Below are 20,170 nucleotides of genomic sequence, written 5' to 3'. Positions count from 1 at the left end.
TAGTTTTAAGAAACGTCAAGTCATTCAACAAGAATTTTCATATTATGCATTTATTTATACATGGCTCACAAACAGAACTCCAAACATTAGCACAGGCTCTTCACGAAAGCCGATTAAAATAAATTTCATCAACAGTTATCTTAAAGTTTAAAATAGCACACTAGGTCAAGTTAAAAAGCAATTTTCTGTAACTTTCAGCAAAGCATAGTTTCACACTAATTCTCTTTCATTAACCTTAATTCCCCTTTATCATTAACACCATAACAAAATCACAGGGTCAATTTATACCTTCAACTACTACAGGAATAACAAAACAATTAAACTAAGGCTGCAAGAATGAAAGCTTGAGTACATAATGAGTAACTTATAACTTAATTCAAAGTCCTAAAATGCCCAATTACTATAATGATATTACAGCTAAAAATGTGAGCCAAAAACTTCTGCAGTGTCTAGACATAAACAGGTCTACCAAAGGATTTTTTGGATTACCTTTGATAAAGTGCCCAGTCACATCAAGACTGAAGTAAGGGCAAACTGACAATCTAAATAATAATTTGTAAGAAGTGCTACAGCCCATGAAAGTCCTTAAAAGACTTCATTTTTACATTCATTTAGTCAATTATGTTAAGATTTTGTATTCAGGTGTTGATTATTCTAGATACTTTTTTTAGATTACTAAAAAGAATTTAAAGAAAAAATGAACAAACTTAAAGGAAGATTAAAATACAGAAGTATTATTGTATATGTTCTCCTGTGTTTTGTTTGTTATTGAAGACAGGATTTATCATCAGAGATTTTGCTTTTTCAGTTTACTTTCTATTTCTACCCCTTGATCCCTTATTAAATCATAACCTTATGCCTAGGAAAAATATCTACTACTATAAAATAATTCAATGTTATAGCCTTCAACAGAGGATGGAAAAGCTGTTTTCACCAGCTTTTTCAACTTAAAAAAAAAAACATCATCAGTAAAAAGCAAACAAAATGTATTAAAACATTCAAAATGTACATTTAACCTCCTATCTGATCTATTTTAACACTTCCAAGATAAAAGTTGTCCTTATAAAAATAAAATAAAAATAGGGAAAGTAAAAAATTTCAAGTGTCATCCCAAAAGTTTTCATCATAAAAAGTAACTCATGATAAACTATACTCACCTTGCCTTTTCAGAGTCACTGGTTTTGTTCTTTGGCTTTCCTTTATTTTGGTGATTCTGTCCTATTATGGAATAATGGCAGTTTATAAAATGAAAACAATATTAATTTTAAAAAGGCATCAACTTAAGTTACATTTTAATCCAATTCATTTTATCCATTTGATCCAACCCTGTGTAGTTTCTGCCTTTCTAAAAGTCACCCAACAAAGCAGCACAGCAATTTATAAAAAAAGTCAGGCCATTAATTAACAGGAAGATCTCTCAGAAATAGAAATTTAAGACATACTTAAAAATGTAGTGTCTATTTGCAAGATCCCAGTCTAACTAAAGTAAATTACCTACTTATAGTTTTTAAAGGGAAACCATACACATAAACTGAATACACCGTATTATTTCAAGTTTTGGTATTTAACTAAAGACATTCCTGTCCTTAAAAACACACTGTTGAATGAAAAACTCAGTAAATTCAAGCCAGAGGTTCTCTTGAAGAATGAAAGAAAGGAGAAGAAACACGCCAGTCATTTTCTCTTACCTATGCCAGGCTATATTACACAGCATCAAAATTTAGACTTTTTCTCCACAGCATTAATCAGGCAACTATAACCAAGATCCAATTTTCTATACCACTTATTTCATCATAGAAGTTTTCAAAATGATTTTGTACACTGATGCCAAGACACCTTAAAGTTATGGTTTTCCAAAAGTACAGAGTACTCAGAAAATCACCTCCATTCGAGATTTTTTTTTAGCAGTCGGCAAATGAAAAAAGGTTGGGAAAGAAAAAATGACTGGTCTAAAATATTGTTGGACTTCAGACCGACTCAGATCAGTATTGAATTCTGCGCCTGCAAATGTTTGATAATTCAACAAGCAGAGACATGTTATTGCTCAACAGAGCCCTGCTGAGTCCTTATGACTCAAACATACACAATATCAATAACGTAATACTGATTCAGTTCCAACAATGATACAAGTTCATAAAATTAAAAAAAAAAAACAAAAAACAAAGACATCAAGGATAACTGCACTGAAAACAATGATAAGCAAGCACTTTATATAAACTTCAATGATTACACATCATATATTTAGATATGAAGGTGGCCAACTCAGTTTATGGCAACCTGTAATTTAATACTTAGTCTAGAATCAGCTAAAGAATATATAGAACATGTTGTTTTAACACCCATCTTGTTTTCAGACAAAAGCCAAGGAGTCAACTGACCAAATGCAAAAGATTTGTGATTATTTGCTTGCCCTGCGCTTGAAGGATGTGTAATGTAAGACTGCCTTAATTGTATAGTTCAGATTGTCAAAACAGTCAAAAACCAGACAACCTATGAAAAACAGGAAAATAACTTAGCCTGGAGGAACAGGAATAACTTAGCCTTGATTGAGAGCAAAAGGAAGACAGACTTAGCTAGTCATTCTGACATGGCTGTTATACAAGTTGTGCACAAGAAAAATGCAAGAAAATATGATAAATTATTACAATATGTAAAAGTTGCATGGACATGATATCACACACCACAAACTTCAGTCCAAAAATGAAACAATGCCATCTATGTTTCTGTTCTTCTCTCAATACAGTTCACATTTAAAATAAAACACAGAAAAACAAAGTTTTCATATGCAATACAAGCTCTCCTCCAAATAAATCACGCAGAGCAATCATTATTTATCTCTAAGAACTAATATGTATCATTTCAATCTCCTCTGAGCATATGAAATATGAAGAAAGCCAAGTGTGAACTACTTACCCCAGAAATACCTTAATGCATTAGAAGTAACACTAGTTCTCCTAGGAAGTGCCATTAAGAACAAACAAAAAAAATACACTACAGAAAAGCAAATGCGCTCAAAAAACCACATTAAAACAAAGTTTCAAAAGGAAAATATGCTAAATGCTAATTAATTAAAAATTTAAGTATGGCACAGAAGTCCCATATATAAAAACTCCCACAATCCCAAGGCCTTTCATTGAACAAAGAGCCTGGGAAAGAAAAATGAAAGCTTTACCTCCACCCACCTAAAGCCTGTAACAGTTAGTCATGTACAACCTAACTCCTCCTCCCAAATCAAGGCCAAACAAAATACTTCCTCTAAATCAGTACTGACACAAGATCTCTTGTACCACAGACCTTTTTTTTTTTTTTCTTTTTTTTTTTTTGGGGTGGGGGGTGGATTCCAAGAAAAAAAAACAAATCTGCCTTCTCAACTACTAAAAGTTTTGCAAGAATTGGTCCTCTCTCAAAAGCTGTCTTCAGTTTGGTATTACTGTGTAGCAGGTACCTTCCCCCCCCCCCTTCAGCAGAAAGAATAAATTTAATGTGGCTGTGCTCCAATATTAAGAGACACTGGTATTCATGAATTCATTGAGTCCTGAAATTACACCCACCTCTCCTCCTCACTATTTTTTAAAAATCCTATTCTTGAATCAAAGGGGACAAAAAAAAAAAAAAATCTAACTGGCTCCCCTTGCCCGACTCGGTTATCCCGTCTTCCATGGTTTAGTTCCACTTGATTATCTCAAATGCATGCTAACTAAGAGTGCAGCACAACAATTACTAAAGAAAAACACACACTGAATTCTTCTCTATAGTAAGAAGCAGACAAATGACTGCCTATCCTAACCTACCTCCCTAAAGTAGGTGCTATTACAACACATTGGCAGACAAGGTTTTTTTGTGTAACTGACACTAGGTGACAGGGAAGCTTCACTGAGCAAAGGGCTTCTTCCCTGGGAGCAGACAAACATGTTCCATATAGCAACTTTCACATACAGTGAAGTTCAACACATTTTCCAAGGTGTAGCTCTACCTGGATTTGAGTGATTTACTGAGTAGCAAGGCTGTACGGTAGGAAGCATGTGCAACTGCACCTAACAAAGGATGAAGAAAACTGGAAAGATGCAAGATGTTCAGTGCTCACATTCCAGAATGATTCCAGAAATAAGAATGAAATACGTAATACACAATAGCTTACAGAGTTTTTAGTACAACATATTAAATTTCAAGTTTTCTTGACTGACAACAGTTATTTTAAAAAAAACCACCCTGTCAAATTGCTACTACTGTCAGTGCTAACTCAGATGGGGTACAAAGTAAAAAATTAACTCACCTGATGGTAACTCTGAATTATTCTCTTTACTTAGGGTATCAGTGGAGACCTATTGATACAGAATAAACATACATAGCTTTGAAAAGTCAAGAGCCACCATATTTGATACATGGGCAAGAAAGGGAAAGAAGACAATAGCTCAATCTAAAAACATGTTTAAACTGAAAATGACAATTAGGTCAGCATTATCTAGGACAATTATATTAAAATACATCAATCTGTATCACCAGGGCCCCCCTTGGAGTCACTAGGAACAATGGCCACAAGCTGAGGGAGGATAGGTTTAGGTTAGATATTAGGAAGAACTACTTCACTGTAAGGGTGGCCAGAGCCTGGAATAGGCTTTCCAGAGAGTTGGTGCTCTCATCTTCCCTGGAGATCTTCAAGAGGAGACTGGATAGGCACCTGGCTGGGGTCTTATGAACCCTGCCACCCCCAGTGCTCCTTCCTGCCCATGGCAGGGGGTCGGACTATATGGTTTGTCTAGGTCCCTTCCAACTCATTGATTCTATGATTCAATAAATAAAGTCAGAATCAGAAGTGATTAAGGGAGGAAGGAAGAATGGAGAAGTGGTTCTTGACAGATTAAGTACTTAATTACACTCCTGTAGCAGCAGAATCAGTGTCCTAAATTGGAGGTTGCCAACCAGGGGGTATGCATACTCCTGGGGGGTCTTGTGAAGCCCCCAGGGGGTACACAGCAGTGGAACAGAGAAGTGGGGGGCACTTCTGGTTTCACTGGTGGTGCTCTGGGGTTTGCCACAGGGAACCACCCATCTGCTCCACCGGCCAGGGGACTCCCTGCTTCTTGACTGGCTGCTGGGAATACACCAATCAAAAAAAAAAAAAATGTTGAAAACCCCTGTTCCAAATTGTGTGTCGTCTGTTCAAAGACAGTTTCAGTGCGAGAAAACTGAGGCCCACACTTAATGGCAGACTGTGAAAATGAAAGACACTGGGTAGAAGAGGGGTTTATCCTTTTTAGCTTACTTTCCAAATGAAACAGAAAAAGACAATATATAAAAAAAGGTAAAAAACCGCAGAGAAGAGTCTTCTACTTAAGAATCATAGGCTGCATTCAAGGGATTTATATTTTGTACTCAGTCCAGTCAGACTGCTGCCTCCCCAACAGAAACATCTTTTTTCTTTATGCCAAGTTACAGAGCATAATCTGAGCAGTCCAGCTGGTGACACATTGTTTGCATGTGGCCAGTGAGGAGTTAACAGGATTGGCTCCCATTCCCCACATCACCCCAGCCACTCCAGCCCCAACATCGCTTGGAGTCTCTCAGCTTCCCCTCCCTCCTCTGAGTTCTGCAGCCTGCCCACGCCCGAGGGGGCTGAACAACTCAGCAAACCCTAAATATATTGAGAGAAAAAAAAAAATGCGTATGTCCAAATGACAGCTTCTCTTAAAAAAAAAAAATTAAAACCTACTATTTTATTTGAATTGCAGTTCTGTTCCCCAATAGAATGATCAGGTTTGAAAAGAAAGCTATTTCACAACCAACTTTAATGTATAAAATTTGAATCTCTTACACACCCAGTATTTCATAGATGGTTTTTCTGGCCCATTTTTTCTTTGAAAAGATAAGCCATTTCATTTAAGTCTGTATCAATCCAATGTTATGACTGATGGCTACAGAGCTTCTGTGTACAACTCAAATAATCAACATTTTAGTTCTTAGAACAGCTAAGATATTCTTATATTACAACACATACAAAACACTACCAACCCCCCCCAATATTTCTTATTCACAATAAAGCCAAAAATGCAGCTAAAGTAGGAAACAACTTGATTTGTTGAAAGTGCATTTATAATTTCAGCTATAAATCTGCATTAATAGGTTCTAAAAAAACGTCATGGTTGTACACGGATAGTGAGATGCATCTTAAATAAGGTGGATTTAGGATTTTTTCCAACTGCTACACGATCAGATTTTGCATGTAGCAATTGTCACATCCAAAAAAAATAAAATCAATCAATCAAACACTAACATTAAGAACATTTAAATTTGTAAAAATCTAAAAGTTTACTAAAACACTGATTAACTGAAAAATATCCTGTCACATTCACTGTATTAAATAATGAAATCTGCTCTCATGCTACTTTTTTTATGACCACCATCTCTCTGAAAAAGGTGAAGTGATAAAGCACTTGTTACATTTGTATAATATGATTTAACTTTCATATTAGTTTTTCCATTATTTTATACTGCTAAAATACTACCCTTCTTTTGTTCACAATACAGAAAGTAGGTTTGCCCAGACAGTGCTGATAAATACATTATGACATAGGTTTGTCCATATTTGTTACCTGCCTAAACAGGTAACAATTTTTCACAAGATGCTGTTCCAAAACAAATACAATTTAAAATCTTCAAAACGTCCTTTTACATTCTGAATATATGCACTTCCTCTGTTTTTGAGCCAAGCATCGTAATTCCCTAACCCTCTATTTCCTCATTCTTTGCTCTTTCCCCTTGGTTTCAATTCTCTGTAAATGAGTCAGCTTTTCTATCCAGCAACATCCTTACATAAGTTTCTGGTAATCTTTCATACCTGTATACTACTTAAGTATTTTACACTACTAAAAGAGCCACATTATTCATTATCTTGGTTCCAGTTATATCTAGCATAAGTAACCAACTAATTTTGTGCAATTAATAAGTAGAGGCTGGAAACAGTTATCTAAAAATAAGAAAAAAAGACATTAACACATTGAAAACCTTTCTGTTTTATTTCATCTAGTTTGGGAATGTAGCTTTTATGATCATCACAAGATGATCAAATAAGGTCTTGTTGTAGCAAAACCCCCAGCTTCTCTTTTCTTTTTTTATTTTAAAATGCTTTCCCTCCCTTTCCCCAAGCATTTCTGATTTTTTCTCTCCCTCTCTATTCCCTATAAGAATAAGTAAGCTAAGATGTAGGATAAGCTTTAACATTTTATTTTAGGTAGAAAGTTTTATTTTTCTCTCCCCTCTTTGCAAATAAGTGCTCTGCTATTTTGATACAGATATCCTCTGTTTTATAAAAAAGTGATAATTATTATGTTTGTATTGATTTTTCACTGCTTTTATATTATGTGATTATTGTTTTAGGTCTACACATGTAAGTTAGCATAAGTCATGTTAAGCTTCCATTTTGTTTGTCAAGTCTCCATCTTGCTCCCCATGCCCCATTGTATAACCTATGACTTGTACCTACCCCTCCTATGTAACTTGGTTCCTGAATGAATGGGGACAAATGAGATACAATGGCAGTAGGTCTAAAAATAGCTTCCTCTGAATGACTGAACCATCAACACCAATACCTGGACCACCGACCTGGAACCACCCTCAGCGTTCAAGAAACAAAAGATGAGGTGAGGCAACCTTCCATTGTGCCAAGCTGCACATACTCACTAAGAACACCTGGAGCCCTCTGGGACAGGACTGACATTGCCTGGACAGGCCCTCCCCACAGGAGATCAGAACTGGCCTGACCCCACATGGCAACGCTGCCTACCCAGATAGGAGTGCAAACCATCGCAGAACTGGCACAATTTATGACAGTGTCATCTCATTTTTTAAATCAGTGAAAATTATCCTGGCTTCAAACTAGCATAAACAGAATTTTTTTCAAATGATGCTTATGCTAATTATTTCAGAGATTTAGTTGTAGCCATGTTGGTCTAAAGGCATAGGCAAGCAAAACTCTTGGATTAGACAATTCTATCCAGCCCATGGGGCCCCTAAAAAACGTATAAAATTAATATTTCTCTGCCCTTGGTTCCTGTCAAAAATGACAGGAGCAAAGGGCAGTAAGACCCAGGGAAAGCCCAGCGGGCTCCAACAACAGCTGGGCCCACCTGGCACCGCCCCCCCCCAGCCAGAAGCCCCTCCCAGGACTTCTGGCCTGGGAGCATGTGGCTGCCCTGCGCCGGAACTGCAGGTAAGTTGGGGGGAGAAGGGCAGGGGGGACCCCAGAAAGGGAAGGAGCGCGGGAGGGAAGCAGCCCCTTCCCTGCCCCATGCTGCAGCTGCTTGCAGCCCACATGGGACTGCCTGTGCCCACTCCAGACACCCCACAGGCTGCAAGTGGCTGTAGCAGGGAGTGCCGGCCATGGGACCAGCGAGGGGCCACTTCCCCTGCTGCTTTTCCCTGGGCTCCTTCCCTGTGGAGAAAAGCAGCTCCTTGTCCACCCCATGGCTGGCGCTCCCTGCTGCAGGTGCTTGCACCCCATGTGGGGCTGTCTGGAGCAGGCACAGGCAGCCCCAGGCCGGCTGTGAGCAGCTGTAGCATGGGACACAGGGCGGGCAAGGGGCTGCTTCCCCAGCACCACCTTGTAACCTAGCCCCACTGGCAGGCTGGCAGCAGAGTCAGGTTACAAGCCGGTGCTGAGCACAGGGAAAAGCGGTCCATTGCTTGCTGTGTGGCCAGTGCCCCATGCTGCAGCCACTTGCAGCCCACATGGGCTGTGAGCAGCTGCAGCAGGGAGCGCCAGCCATGGAGTGGGCAAGGGGCCACTTTTCCCTGCGCTCAGCACCAGCTTCTTCCCTGCTAGCAAGCAGGGGGTCAGGTCTGTGTGCTGCCCCCCGCCTGTACCACAGGTCTGGGGGGCACTGGGTGTGAGTGGGTGGGGAGCCAGTGGGAGCAAGGGGCCCGCACCAGGGCCAGTGAGGCCCAGAGCAGGGTTGCAGGAAAGCAGAGTCCCAGCCAGCAGGGGCTCTATGCAGCCAGGCCAGCTCCCTCTCTCCCTGCTGGTGCAGCCCAGTCTGGCTCCACAGACCCCTGCCAGCCTGTACCCCGCTTTGGGCCCCACTGGTGCTGGCCCTGGGACATTGGTCCCAAGATGGTGACCAGGAGGCGAGGCACCTGTCAAGGGGTGGCCAGCTATCACTATAAAGAATGAACACACAGAAAAGGTTTTGGATCTGTCCACCTGCAAGAAGGAGTTTTGGGCGCATCCAACAAGACCTGACTCCATTGCTTGTGGCTGGTCTGGTACCACACTGACCTGAGCAACTTTAGAACTTGGTAACACCTTAACCTCTGCAGGGCTGTCTAACTACCTGTGTGTGTGCTTGTTTCTTTTGTATGAATGAATGAGTATATATGGGAATGGGTGAAGCAGATAAAACATAAAAGGAATAAATAACAGTAAGGTTATGTTCCAATAAATGTGGTGGTATGCCTTATCCCCTGATAAGATTCCTGCTTGTTTTTAATTCACACCATATGCCCTTTGGAACAATACAAACTGTAATTTTTGGAAAAACCATAAGCTTTAGATACAAAAAAACAACAAGAAAACATATTGAGTCTGGGTATCCTAATTAACTGAATGTACAATCTAATTAAAAATAGTAATAAAGTTCTTCCACACTAAAGTTGGTCCACCAAAAAAAAAAAAAAAAAATCATGAAAGCCTCATTTAAGCATGAACCTCTCAAGCATCTTTTACTGATCTCCCCTGTAGCAGTACACCCTGACTGGTTCATCTCCTGAGCCAAAAAAAGATAGACTGACTCTGCAAGTAGGGATGTTTTTCTGGCCACTGAAGCAGTAGCATTCCGGATCTCGCTTCCATGAGCCCGTGATATTGCCACCTATTCCTGCTGGGATTTAGCTCTTCTCTACAGCCAGCTTCTGAACTACCAATTTACAATCATTCCTTTAAATCTAGAAATGGGCAAGGAGGGCAAGAACCAAGATACATAGTTTGCATCAAGGAAAAATTCACATGGAACACAGAATGGCTTCACGATTCAGAAGAGAAAGAGCATAAAAACCGCTGGCAGACCTTTCCCCCCACCTAAAACACTATCAGCCACCAAGGGAATCAAGGAAGGGATAATGAGTAGAGGGCCAAATTTACTGGACTCCAGTTATCATTAAGGACAGTTTCTAAATATAAATACCAACCACGAAAGATGCATTTACCAAGGAAATACACGTTTTGAAGATCACATAAATTAAGTCATAAACAAGTGCTGCAAAATTTAGGCTACACCACTTCATAAAACATGCACCCGAAGTATTCAGTTCTTCTGTCAAGGACATTGCATTCCAACAGTCCTCGAGAGAAGAACTGAATCTCAAGGACTGTTTTGTATCCACAGATTCTTATAAAACAGTCCCTAATTCTAGTCATAAATTGTATAAGTCAAAGATCAAAATTACCTTGATATCACATTTTAGATTGCAACTTTGGTCTTTAGAGTCAGACTGTGTGGTCCTCTTTTCTTTGTGCATTTCTTTTGGCTCTTGAGAAGTGAATAAATTAGGTTTGGAACAACCAGAGTCTCTAATGAAAAAACAAAAATTGTGTTTCCAGTGCCGGTTATTCATACTTAAGACAATATATACAGCATTTAAAAAAAAAAAACCCACCACAACTTAAATGACAGAATCTTCTAATCATCCTTAACTCCCATTGAAGACTATGGTAACCATTAATCAAAACCACCTCACTAAAAAAAAGCAAACATAAAAAAGACAGACACAGCACCCCACTCAAAAAATTGAAATGATAAATTTTGTAAAGAATGTGCATTATTTGGTTCCCATCTACAAATAAACCCTGTCCACCATGCCTTAGCAAATTTTGTCTCTACAATACACAAACGAAAAATACAGAGCAAGTTTCTTCTGGTCATCAATTCTCATGGAAAATTAATTTAAACAGTACTCTTTGTTTTTTAAATGGCAGTTGCCATAATAAGTACAAGTGCAACAGTTACACACAATGAATCTTTTAACAAAATTTAGTCTAGCTGTTGTAGGTTTTTACTACAAATGTAGCTCTGCAAACAGCCACTAAAAGAGGGCGGGGCACCCTTAAGATTTCAGGGTCTGTACAGTTATCCTGTTCTACGTGGATGGAACAAAAACATCCTAGATCTGCCCATGTCCAAATCCAGCCTGTGGCCTCCCCTCTTCAATATTAAGCACCCTGATGACTTTACATTAATTGGTAATTTTTATAAAATTAAAAGTAAATGAAATTTGTCTTACTTTTTCTCAAAATGTGGTTTCTTTGGTTTGTGTTTACTTTGTTTGCCACCTGTAGAAATTGTACAGAAAAAGCAATGATCTAGCAACTGAAAAAAAAGGTCAAAGGAAAGCTGCAGCTGAGCTGAAGAAATTCTGTTGTATTCAGAAAAAGGTCTTAGAAACAGGAAACGTTACCTTTAATTTCTTCTATTTTCTTCCGTAATTTTGTGTTTTGTTGAATAAGATCCTTAAGTCCTTCAGGACTATTCTTGCATAGCTCTTGGGCTCTTTCGTTAGCTACCATTGCCTGTTCATGTTCCCCCAGGAGTGAAAGAGCATCACAGAAATGATAGTGACCCTATATATTTTGAATTTAAAAAGTAATTAGTCTTATAAAAAAGAAAATACTAAATCAACCTTCAAGAAAAAGTCCTGACAAATGCAGAACAAAGGCCTTTATAAGACTGATTATTCAAAAATTGCACAAAAAAGGATTTGCCCCTTCAAAGAGGACTAATTATTCATAAATCAATACATCGTCTGTTTTCTTCCTATTCCCACCATAACCTTTTACTTGGATAATTATGTAGTTGCCCCCATTTATGCTTCTTCAGTATACTTAATAATGACAGCCTGGGCATATGAAGCATTATAATATCATATCACACTAAGTTTTTAAAATATATCAAATGTTCCCACTGCTTTCTTTATACTTAAAAAAATTAAAAAAAAAAAAAAAAATGCACCTAATACTATACTAACTCTTATTCCCCACACCCTTTACAAAAATTCTTGGCCCATGAGAGGATGTTCTGCTTTCACTTAAGCCGAGGAGACAACACTGCCTCTGTAAGAATCAGGGCCTTAGATCAGGTGGGCTAAATAAAAAAAAAAAAGTCATACTACCATATACTAAAATTTAGTTAAGGGGTGCAGCAAATGGAAATGAAACAATCAAACTATATTCCAGTCTCAGATCCTAAATTTACTGAACACATAAGCCATACTAATATTTAAGCAAGGTTTTACATGCAATACTTAACCTTTAAGCAAGCCCTAACAGTCAACATGCTTTCCAATGGATGTAGTGAGTTCAGCTGGCCAGGTCTCTGTCATGCCACCGGGGTTCAATTAGTTGTTTTGTTTTTTTCCCCCCTATGTGTTGCTCTCCCCCAAATGTAAGAATATATAAAAAACCTAGGAAAAATACTTATAATTCTCTTCTGTATGTCCCAGATACAGTTATGTCAAAATATGCATAATCATCTATCACAGTGGTCATTTTTGTGTTTGGCAGCTGTCTGCAATCTGTTGCTTTGGACTGCTAGACCACATCCTATTTTAATTTTTTGCTGAGATGAGTTATAACAAGTCACCCTAGATTGTGACTCACTGGCTTTGTGTTTAGTGGTGTTAGTTATGTCAAAGCACAAAATGGTGTTGCTTATGCTAAGCTGGCTGCCAGGCCTACACCCAATATATTTTGGTTGGAACAGTAAGTAGAACTGTCAAATTATATTAAACTAACCTTTGGCCAACTAGGCTTCAAAATAATGGCCCTTTTTCCATCACCAAGGGCTCTCCTTGAAAGAAATGGAAAAAGAAAGTAAGTATTATTTTTATTTAATTACTGTTTTATTATTTGTTATTTTTTACCAGGGCTCAACTGTGCTAGGCACTGAATACACATAACAAGGAGACAAGCCTTACCCCAAATAATTTTGATCAAAGTTGTGCATAGCAAATTTACATGACAAAGCAACAAGAAATAATACTTGTTAACCTAAGTACAGCATTACTAGCTCTGAATTTCACACAGAGTTCATTAGAGACTTTACACTGAAACAGTTCAATAAAAAGTAAAACCGATTAAAGAAGGCCTAGGGTAGAATTGGAGGACAGGAAGTCCAAACAGTAGTGATAAACAGTACATTCAGTTAAATTTAGAGATGTGTAGAAAAAGGGAAATTGGACAGTCAAAACAAGTACGGTCACCAAATCATGCTTGTATTGTACGTAAAGAGAGTATGTGCAAGAAGTTAGAGAGGGGTTATGAGACATCAAGAAAACGTGTGTGATCACTCAGTAGGTAAAAGGATTAGAAGTCTAGCATGCGACTTGTAATGATTTTAGGCCCCCTGGGAGAGAGCAGTGAAGATTTATGACAACACTTAAATTTAAAGCTGAATGATAAAGCATCAGCCCCCTCTTGAGATGCTGGTATAGTTCACATCTATGTCATAGATAGCTTAGCTATCTGTAGACAACTTCTTATCTAGTTCCCTTGATGCTGTGTCACGACCGCTTCAGAAAATCAAGTCTACATGTTTAAGGCATTAAAACATTATTTTACTAAGTATATTATCAATTTACAATTCATGATTAAAAGGAGACCTCAACATTTCAGATCCTATAAAAAAAATATTTACTTACCTGTATTCTCCAGTGATAAGAAAACAGAGAGCCCGATTACTGTAAAGAAGATGGTTTTCAGGGCTACAAAGTATAAAAGAAACCCCCAAAAACATTATTATATGCAAGACAAACAAAATTAATTACCTTAAAGAGCTTTAATTCATTTCCTCGATATATTCAAAACTATACATCTAAACAATAATGCAGCTACTTAACTTAATCAAATATCATACTGTTTTCAAGTCAATGCACTAATCACGTTTATCAAGTTAGTCATGTGGTGTAACGATCTTCAAGTTCTGGGCCCATGTATGCATCTCAGCCAATTCAAACTACTCATTTCAAAAGTCAAACTAGAAGAATTAAGAAAAGTTTAAAATACCTAACTGCTGCCACCTTCTCCTTAAGTACTAGAAGCAATTCATAGCTAAATTTGTGGGTCAACTGTTGATTCTAGCTCAGCTGAAATCTCTATGCAGCAGATTAATATTGAATATTTTTTTTTTTTTTTTTACTTGAAAGAGAAAAACTAGCCTTAAGTTCTAGATCACAACGTCAAACATATAGGCCACAGTTTAAATCAGTGGTCACCAACCAGTCAATCTTGATCAACTAGTCGACTGTGGAGCCTCTGACATTCTTTCAGTCTGTTAGAGGCTCCACATTCAGGAGCAGCAGGACCCATGTGGCTGGGCTGAGCCATGCTCCCTGCCAGCCAGGCTGGGCTGGGTGAGTGGGGTCAGAACCCTGGTGGCTTGTCTGGGAGGCAGGACTGGGGCAGTGCAGTAGATCCTGGGGTGCCAAAAAGTGATCTTCACCATAAAGAGTTTGAGGACCCCTGATTTAGATCTAGCTGGCTGAGCTGTTTCTCCTCATTTGTGAGACTCCTAAGAGAGCTAAAAATTGAGGGGCAGGGCAAGAAGGGGCAGGGCCTGCCACCAAAATGCAGGGGTACAGTATCAGTGGCAAAAGGGGAGTAACAGATGCATTAACCTTCACAGTTCCTGATTCTGCTCACCCCATGTCTCAACTAGAACCAGGTAGATATTTTGGCAACCCAATGTTTAGTGGCAAGTTCATAATAAGTTAGTGTTATAGACTAAATACTGTATTCACACAAACATGTGCTTTCATTTTACATGCAGATTCCTCATATAAAAACACGCCTGTAAAAGTTTCCAGATGCTTTTATGATAAACTGCCTACACCAAAGAATTAACAAAAAAGATCCCATTATCATATACCAGCTGTTACCAACACTAAGATTACTAGCGTAGGTGGCTGTCATTCTTAATGGCATTTTTTGTTTTGTTTTGGTTTTTAGTTGTAGTGTGCCCTGTTTTCCTGCTTACCACAGTGAATAAACACTTACCATAGTGAAGGTTACTGTGGAAGGCAGAAGAATAATTTATTTTAAAACTTGGTCTTGAATTGGTGTTAACATTTTGGGATTTTTTGTAAAAAAATCATTAATATAGGAAAGGCTAAATGTCTTATACAAAAGAACATACAATATACAGCGCAAAACTGCTGAACTTAAAGCATGTTCTTGGACAGGTTTTTTTTTTTTTTTTTTTTAAATTGGGTATCTCATCTTCAGGGATCCAGGTTCTCCGTTTCCCATGGAAAAAATGTGGATTTTCCCTTTTGACTAGGAAAAACATGGATTTCTCATTTTAGTGCAGAAATACACAGATTTCCCACTTTTGCAAAAAGCTCTCTGCAGGCTGGCAAATGTGCATGTACTTGGCCGCCAGGCAGCCTGGAAAGCTCCTTGCAACTCCGAGCCCTGCGCTGCCTTGGCAAAGCTCCCCCCACCCACCCGGCTGCAGCAGGGGCAGCATGGCAGAGTTGTGCCCCACACTGCTACCAAATGGGCACCTTGTTAGGGTGGCACAGGGCTTGAAGCAGCAAGGAGCTTCCCTGCCTGTCCCTGTTCTGCCCTGCTGCACCAGGTCCCACCCACTGGGCTACAGAGGCCGCTGGGGGGTGGGAGGGGGGAGGGCAGCAGGGCAGGGGGCCCAAGCCCACACATGCCTAGCTTCCTCCCTCTCCACCCCCACCCTGGGCTCTGCTCTGGCTGTGCTGCCCATGGAGGAGGGGAAGCAGGGCTCGATGCTGTGCTCCCTGCTCAAGCTGTGGCAGCCAGGGCTCAGGCACCGCTGCGGGGGTCAAGGAGATGCAGAGCTGGGTCCCTAGCCCTATAGCCCTGGCAGCTAGGAGTCCCTCTGGCAGGTTTGGAGGGGCAGGGGAGTAAGGGACCTGGACCTTTGTTCTGGTGAGTGAAGGGGGGTAGAGGGCGATCTGATTTTCCATGATAAAAAACCCAAAAAGCAAACGCCAAAATTTAAAGGCATCTAGAATTTATTTTATTATAGTGATTAAGGCACTGGTAAGCTTCCAAATTGCTTTTAAATTGTAAATATAAATCAAGAAAATATTGTGTTCAGCAGATACCTATATACATGGTGGCGTTTCATTTTAATCATGGATTTTTAAATCAGAGAATTTGTGATTTTTTAATTTAGAGAAAACGAGGATCCCTGCTGATCTTTAGCCAGGGACAAAAAAAAAAAAATCAGTACAATCCTAAAAAAGTTGAAAGTGCAAAATATAAAAATGATCCAGCTACTTGAATTTGTTCTTACCAATATTCTATGGCTTTAGTGTAGAAGATTATAGCATAGTTCCAGTTCGTTTGGGAAAACTCACTATTTCCTCTTTTTTTCATAAATTCACTTTCCTGCAAGGTTAAGAAAAGAAAAGAAAAAAAAACATATAGCCAGTCAGAATTTAAGTCAGCTATCATGAGAAATACAAAAGGCATTAAATGATAAGCCTCCTGTCTGCTTGTATAGGGAATGCTGAGTGTACTCATAAATCGATTTAAGGGTAAGAGTAGTAATCCAAATTCTATCTGTGGAATTGAAATGAAAAATTGTTCCACTTCTTACACTGCAGGTACTGTCAACTTCTCACTCGCTTTGCTTACATGGGGAGAACTGATTAGTCCCAGGGTCAGAAGCGTATCGCATGTGAATGCTAGGCAGACTTCAGTGGCTCTGACAGCAGGGGATTTTGCAGACACCCGTCCTGGGGCCAGGCAATGAGGAGCTGCATTAAGGATGGAGAGTTGGGAGCTGTGCCCATGCTGCTGCCTCTTCTCCCTGCTCTCTGGCTGCATTGAAAGTGTAGCTTCCAGTTGCCTGGCTCAGGCCTGGGCAAAGCCTCCAAGCCCACATCATACTGGAGCCAGGTTTCTCTAGGCCCTAAGAAACAGACTAGAAATTTTAAATCAGCCACCAAACTGAGCTGCTTCAACTTTTATCAACTGGCCTTGGTTGAGTAAGGGACTAGACCAGGGGGAAGAGATGGAACACAACCAACCCATTCAACATGTCCCCTGCACTAGAAAAAGTGTTGGGCCAGAAGCACACAGGAGCATCTAAAAGGCACAGATCAGAATAAAGAAAGCAGCCTTAAAGCACTGACTTGAGCTTTCTGGAAAAGATGTAAGGCCCTCATGGATAAACAGGGTAGACATTGTAACAAATAATATTTCATTTATTACAGTATGGATCCTATGAATGTTACTTGTCTGGCCAACTACTTCCACATAGATTTCTAAAAGGTCCAACTATCCCAAACTACTTTCTGCTTAAAACAAAATGCATAGTACTTCAGAGCTTTGTCCTACCCTTTTACAGTTTTCACAACTTTGAGCTTCGAACTCTTCAACTAAGTTGCAATCTTCCAATGCAACCCTAGTTATATGATTTTTGTCTGTATGCAGAAATAGGACAAAAAGAAAACCCAAGTGATTAAAATAGAAATTAGGTTTTTTACATCCAAGAATAACAGTATATCCTAACAACAATAACTGTTATTGTTAAACCAAAAATAGCCAGGCACACGAAAATAAAATTTTTCATATGCCAGGATTTGCCAGGTTTTGTTTTTTATTTTCCTCAACATGAACAGTAAAAAATAGCCAAGAGTAAACAAAAGATATCCAAAAGAATATATATGCCTCCAATTCAGGACAAACATTTTAGGTTCCCATTCTAAGTATTTAAATCTGTTCCTAATTTCAAGAATGTGAACAGCCTTATTCAAGAAAGATACATTTACATTTGTTACATTCTTAACAGCATTGTTGGATCAAGGCCTAAATGATACTCCCTTTGAACCAAAGCCCAACTCTTGCTATTCCTATAAAAAATAAAATACATACAAGCAATTAACCAGATGTCAATGCCTATTGATGCCACGCAGTTTTTTATTATTAAAATGGGCATTATATTCCTTACTATATTTGAATATTTATTTAAAAGTACAACTAAACTTACTAAACAAATCAGATAAATACTTTAACTAGCTCTGTTCACGATAACATTACAAACAGGTATCAATATCTTAACTTTCACATTCATGTGGTAAGTTGTACAGAAATTAACAGTTCCATTAATCCTTTTCCTTCAATGCCTGTAATCTAGTCCAATATTTGATTGTTACGCAAGTCTCATGGGATGGAAATGTCCTTCACTGCAACACTGTAAAATAGCTCTACTGTATCCACTTTTTAAACCGCAGCTTTTGGTAACAAAGGGAGTGGCCAAATGACAAGTAGTGGAGGACAGTCCTAAACAAATCTTTGGAAGTCATTACATGCCAATTGTTTACTCATTTTTTAAAATTTTAGTAATTCCTACAGATTGTTCATGGTTTCATGATGTGGAAATGTTGTCCCCTAATGGCAAATGTGTTACTCATACAAGTAAAACAACACTGAACTTTCACAAAAAGAGGCAGTTTCATGAGATACACGATTGCAGAAATTCTGGTTTCTCCAGTAATAAGCCAGTCTCTAAATGTTTTCAGCTTGACCTGACTTCTCAATAGTTCCTAATAAAACCATAATTTTGAGATACCTTAATCTAAGTTTATCAAATTGGCAAGCTTCTGGGTATTAAATGTTTACTGTACTTTTTGGAAACTGCTTCTTTATATTTAAATATAAACCAACTGTTTTCTTTAAAGATGAAAAAAAAGTTGACCTGCCTTATTTCCTTTACTTGTCATTTTGGAATAGAATAAAAGAAAGAATTAGCCAGTATTTTTTCTCTCTGAAGGGAAAAAGGCACCGCAAGCAAAGAAAGAATCAGATTCCAAGGTTAGCGAGGGCGGAATAGCAAATGTTTATTTTTTCTACAGCAGAAAATATTGCACCACTGATGGCTGTAGCAACAGGTATATTAAACCCCAGGAAAAAACAAAACAAAACAAAACAAAAAAACACAAACAACCCAGACATCTCAAAGGAAAAAGTACAAAGCTGTGTTTTCAGATGTAGACCAACTGACAAAAATTGAAGGAAAAAAAAAACCATATGCAGCCCATGTCCCAGACTTCCAGTACCATGTATAACTGTGGGTCCAGTTCCAGGCTGGCCCCAGGAGCTAGTGTGTGCTGTGTGTCAGCTGAATGCAGTGCCTGACAGGGGGGAGAAAAAGCGGGGGGGGGGGAGGTAGAGGGAATATGGGGTCAGTTGCAGCCCAGCATGCAGACTGGCTCAGGGATGCGCATCCAAGCCTACCACCTCTGATTCCAGGAGCCACATGCAATCCATAATAGACATTGTTGATGAAAAGACTTCAAACACCTGTACAGAAGCAGAATGCACTATTTTGGTGGCATCCATATGTGCAAAGACTTAGCGCAACTGCTCTGAACTGAAAATCATTCTAACTTTTTCTGGGTGCTTCAACCAGTTCAGACTTCTAAGAAACATACAGGATTCAGACAAACTACTTTACAACTAGTTGTTGTTCTAAAAATGTTTATACTTACATTCAGCAAAGAAAACTTCAAGGGGAGGCCAACAGTAATCACCAAGCTTTTTTAACTTCTCTAGAACACTGAATTCACCTGTGTATTTTACCCAATCGAGGGCATCCCCAACATCAAAGACTTTCTTTCAAAAAGAAGGGAGAAATTAGAGTCAGCATCTAGACTTTGTGTATCCCATGAGAGTAAATCACCTAAATTGTTTGCAACATGATATAAAAGCAACAAATGTATACAATTTCTGTAACACAGTTGTACAATGTAGCTCCTCACATAAATGAGGCAAGGGCAATCTGTCCACTGCCTTGGCTGTTGTTTGCAAAAATAAGCGTAACAGTTCCATAAACACTTCACTTCTACAGACCACATCAGTCCAGGCACCAAAAAGAAGCTGAGGGAGGATCTCTCTGCTTTATACGACACATATTATTTCTGCATATAAAAATACTGTTGAAGAAACCATCAGTGGTTTCTGGGACAATCTTGGTATGTGTTTTTTGTCCTGATTACTAAGCCAGTTTTGTTCATTTGTACTCTTTGTTGCTGATTGGTACATTTTAGCCTCTCAATTTATCTTGCATCCACCACATTTTAACATTGTCAAATCAGACCCTGGCTGGTGTTAATCAGTTCAATTCTACTGAAGTCAATTTAGAAT

General features: G+C 38.8%; 1 protein-coding gene across 5 annotated transcripts in view; it reads right to left on the bottom strand.

Annotated features, from left to right (window-relative positions):
- The window catches only part of TTC3 (tetratricopeptide repeat domain 3), an 88,942-nt gene that overhangs the window by 53,674 nt on the left and 15,098 nt on the right, over positions 1-20,170 (bottom strand). For 4 of the 5 annotated variants that reach the window (XM_019528916.1, XM_019528919.1, XM_019528918.1 and 1 more), the window contains exons 7-16: positions 19,516-19,639; positions 17,363-17,448; positions 16,314-16,408; positions 13,684-13,746; positions 12,779-12,833; positions 11,446-11,608; positions 11,272-11,320; positions 10,438-10,561; positions 4,274-4,322; positions 1,158-1,218 (exon numbers count right to left, since the gene is read on the bottom strand). In XM_019528916.1, coding sequence (XP_019384461.1) covers positions 1,158-1,218; positions 4,274-4,322; positions 10,438-10,561; positions 11,272-11,320; positions 11,446-11,608; positions 12,779-12,833; positions 13,684-13,746; positions 16,314-16,408; positions 17,363-17,448; positions 19,516-19,639 — 869 coding nt within the window. Of the gene's footprint in view, positions 1-1,157; positions 1,219-2,913; positions 3,164-4,273; positions 4,323-10,437; positions 10,562-11,271; positions 11,321-11,445; positions 11,609-12,778; positions 12,834-13,683; positions 13,747-16,313; positions 16,409-17,362; positions 17,449-19,515; positions 19,640-20,170 lie in introns of those variants that run through there. The other variant, XM_019528920.1, reaches the window with a different exon arrangement.

The sequence above is a fragment of the Crocodylus porosus genome, unplaced genomic scaffold (genome assembly GCF_001723895.1).
Source record: "Crocodylus porosus isolate Cpor-Errol unplaced genomic scaffold, CroPor_comp1, whole genome shotgun sequence".
In the NCBI taxonomy this organism is placed as follows: domain Eukaryota; kingdom Metazoa; phylum Chordata; order Crocodylia; family Crocodylidae; genus Crocodylus; species Crocodylus porosus.
Note: the sequence above shows the minus strand (reverse complement) of the source record. Positions and strands in the feature narration are given on the sequence as shown.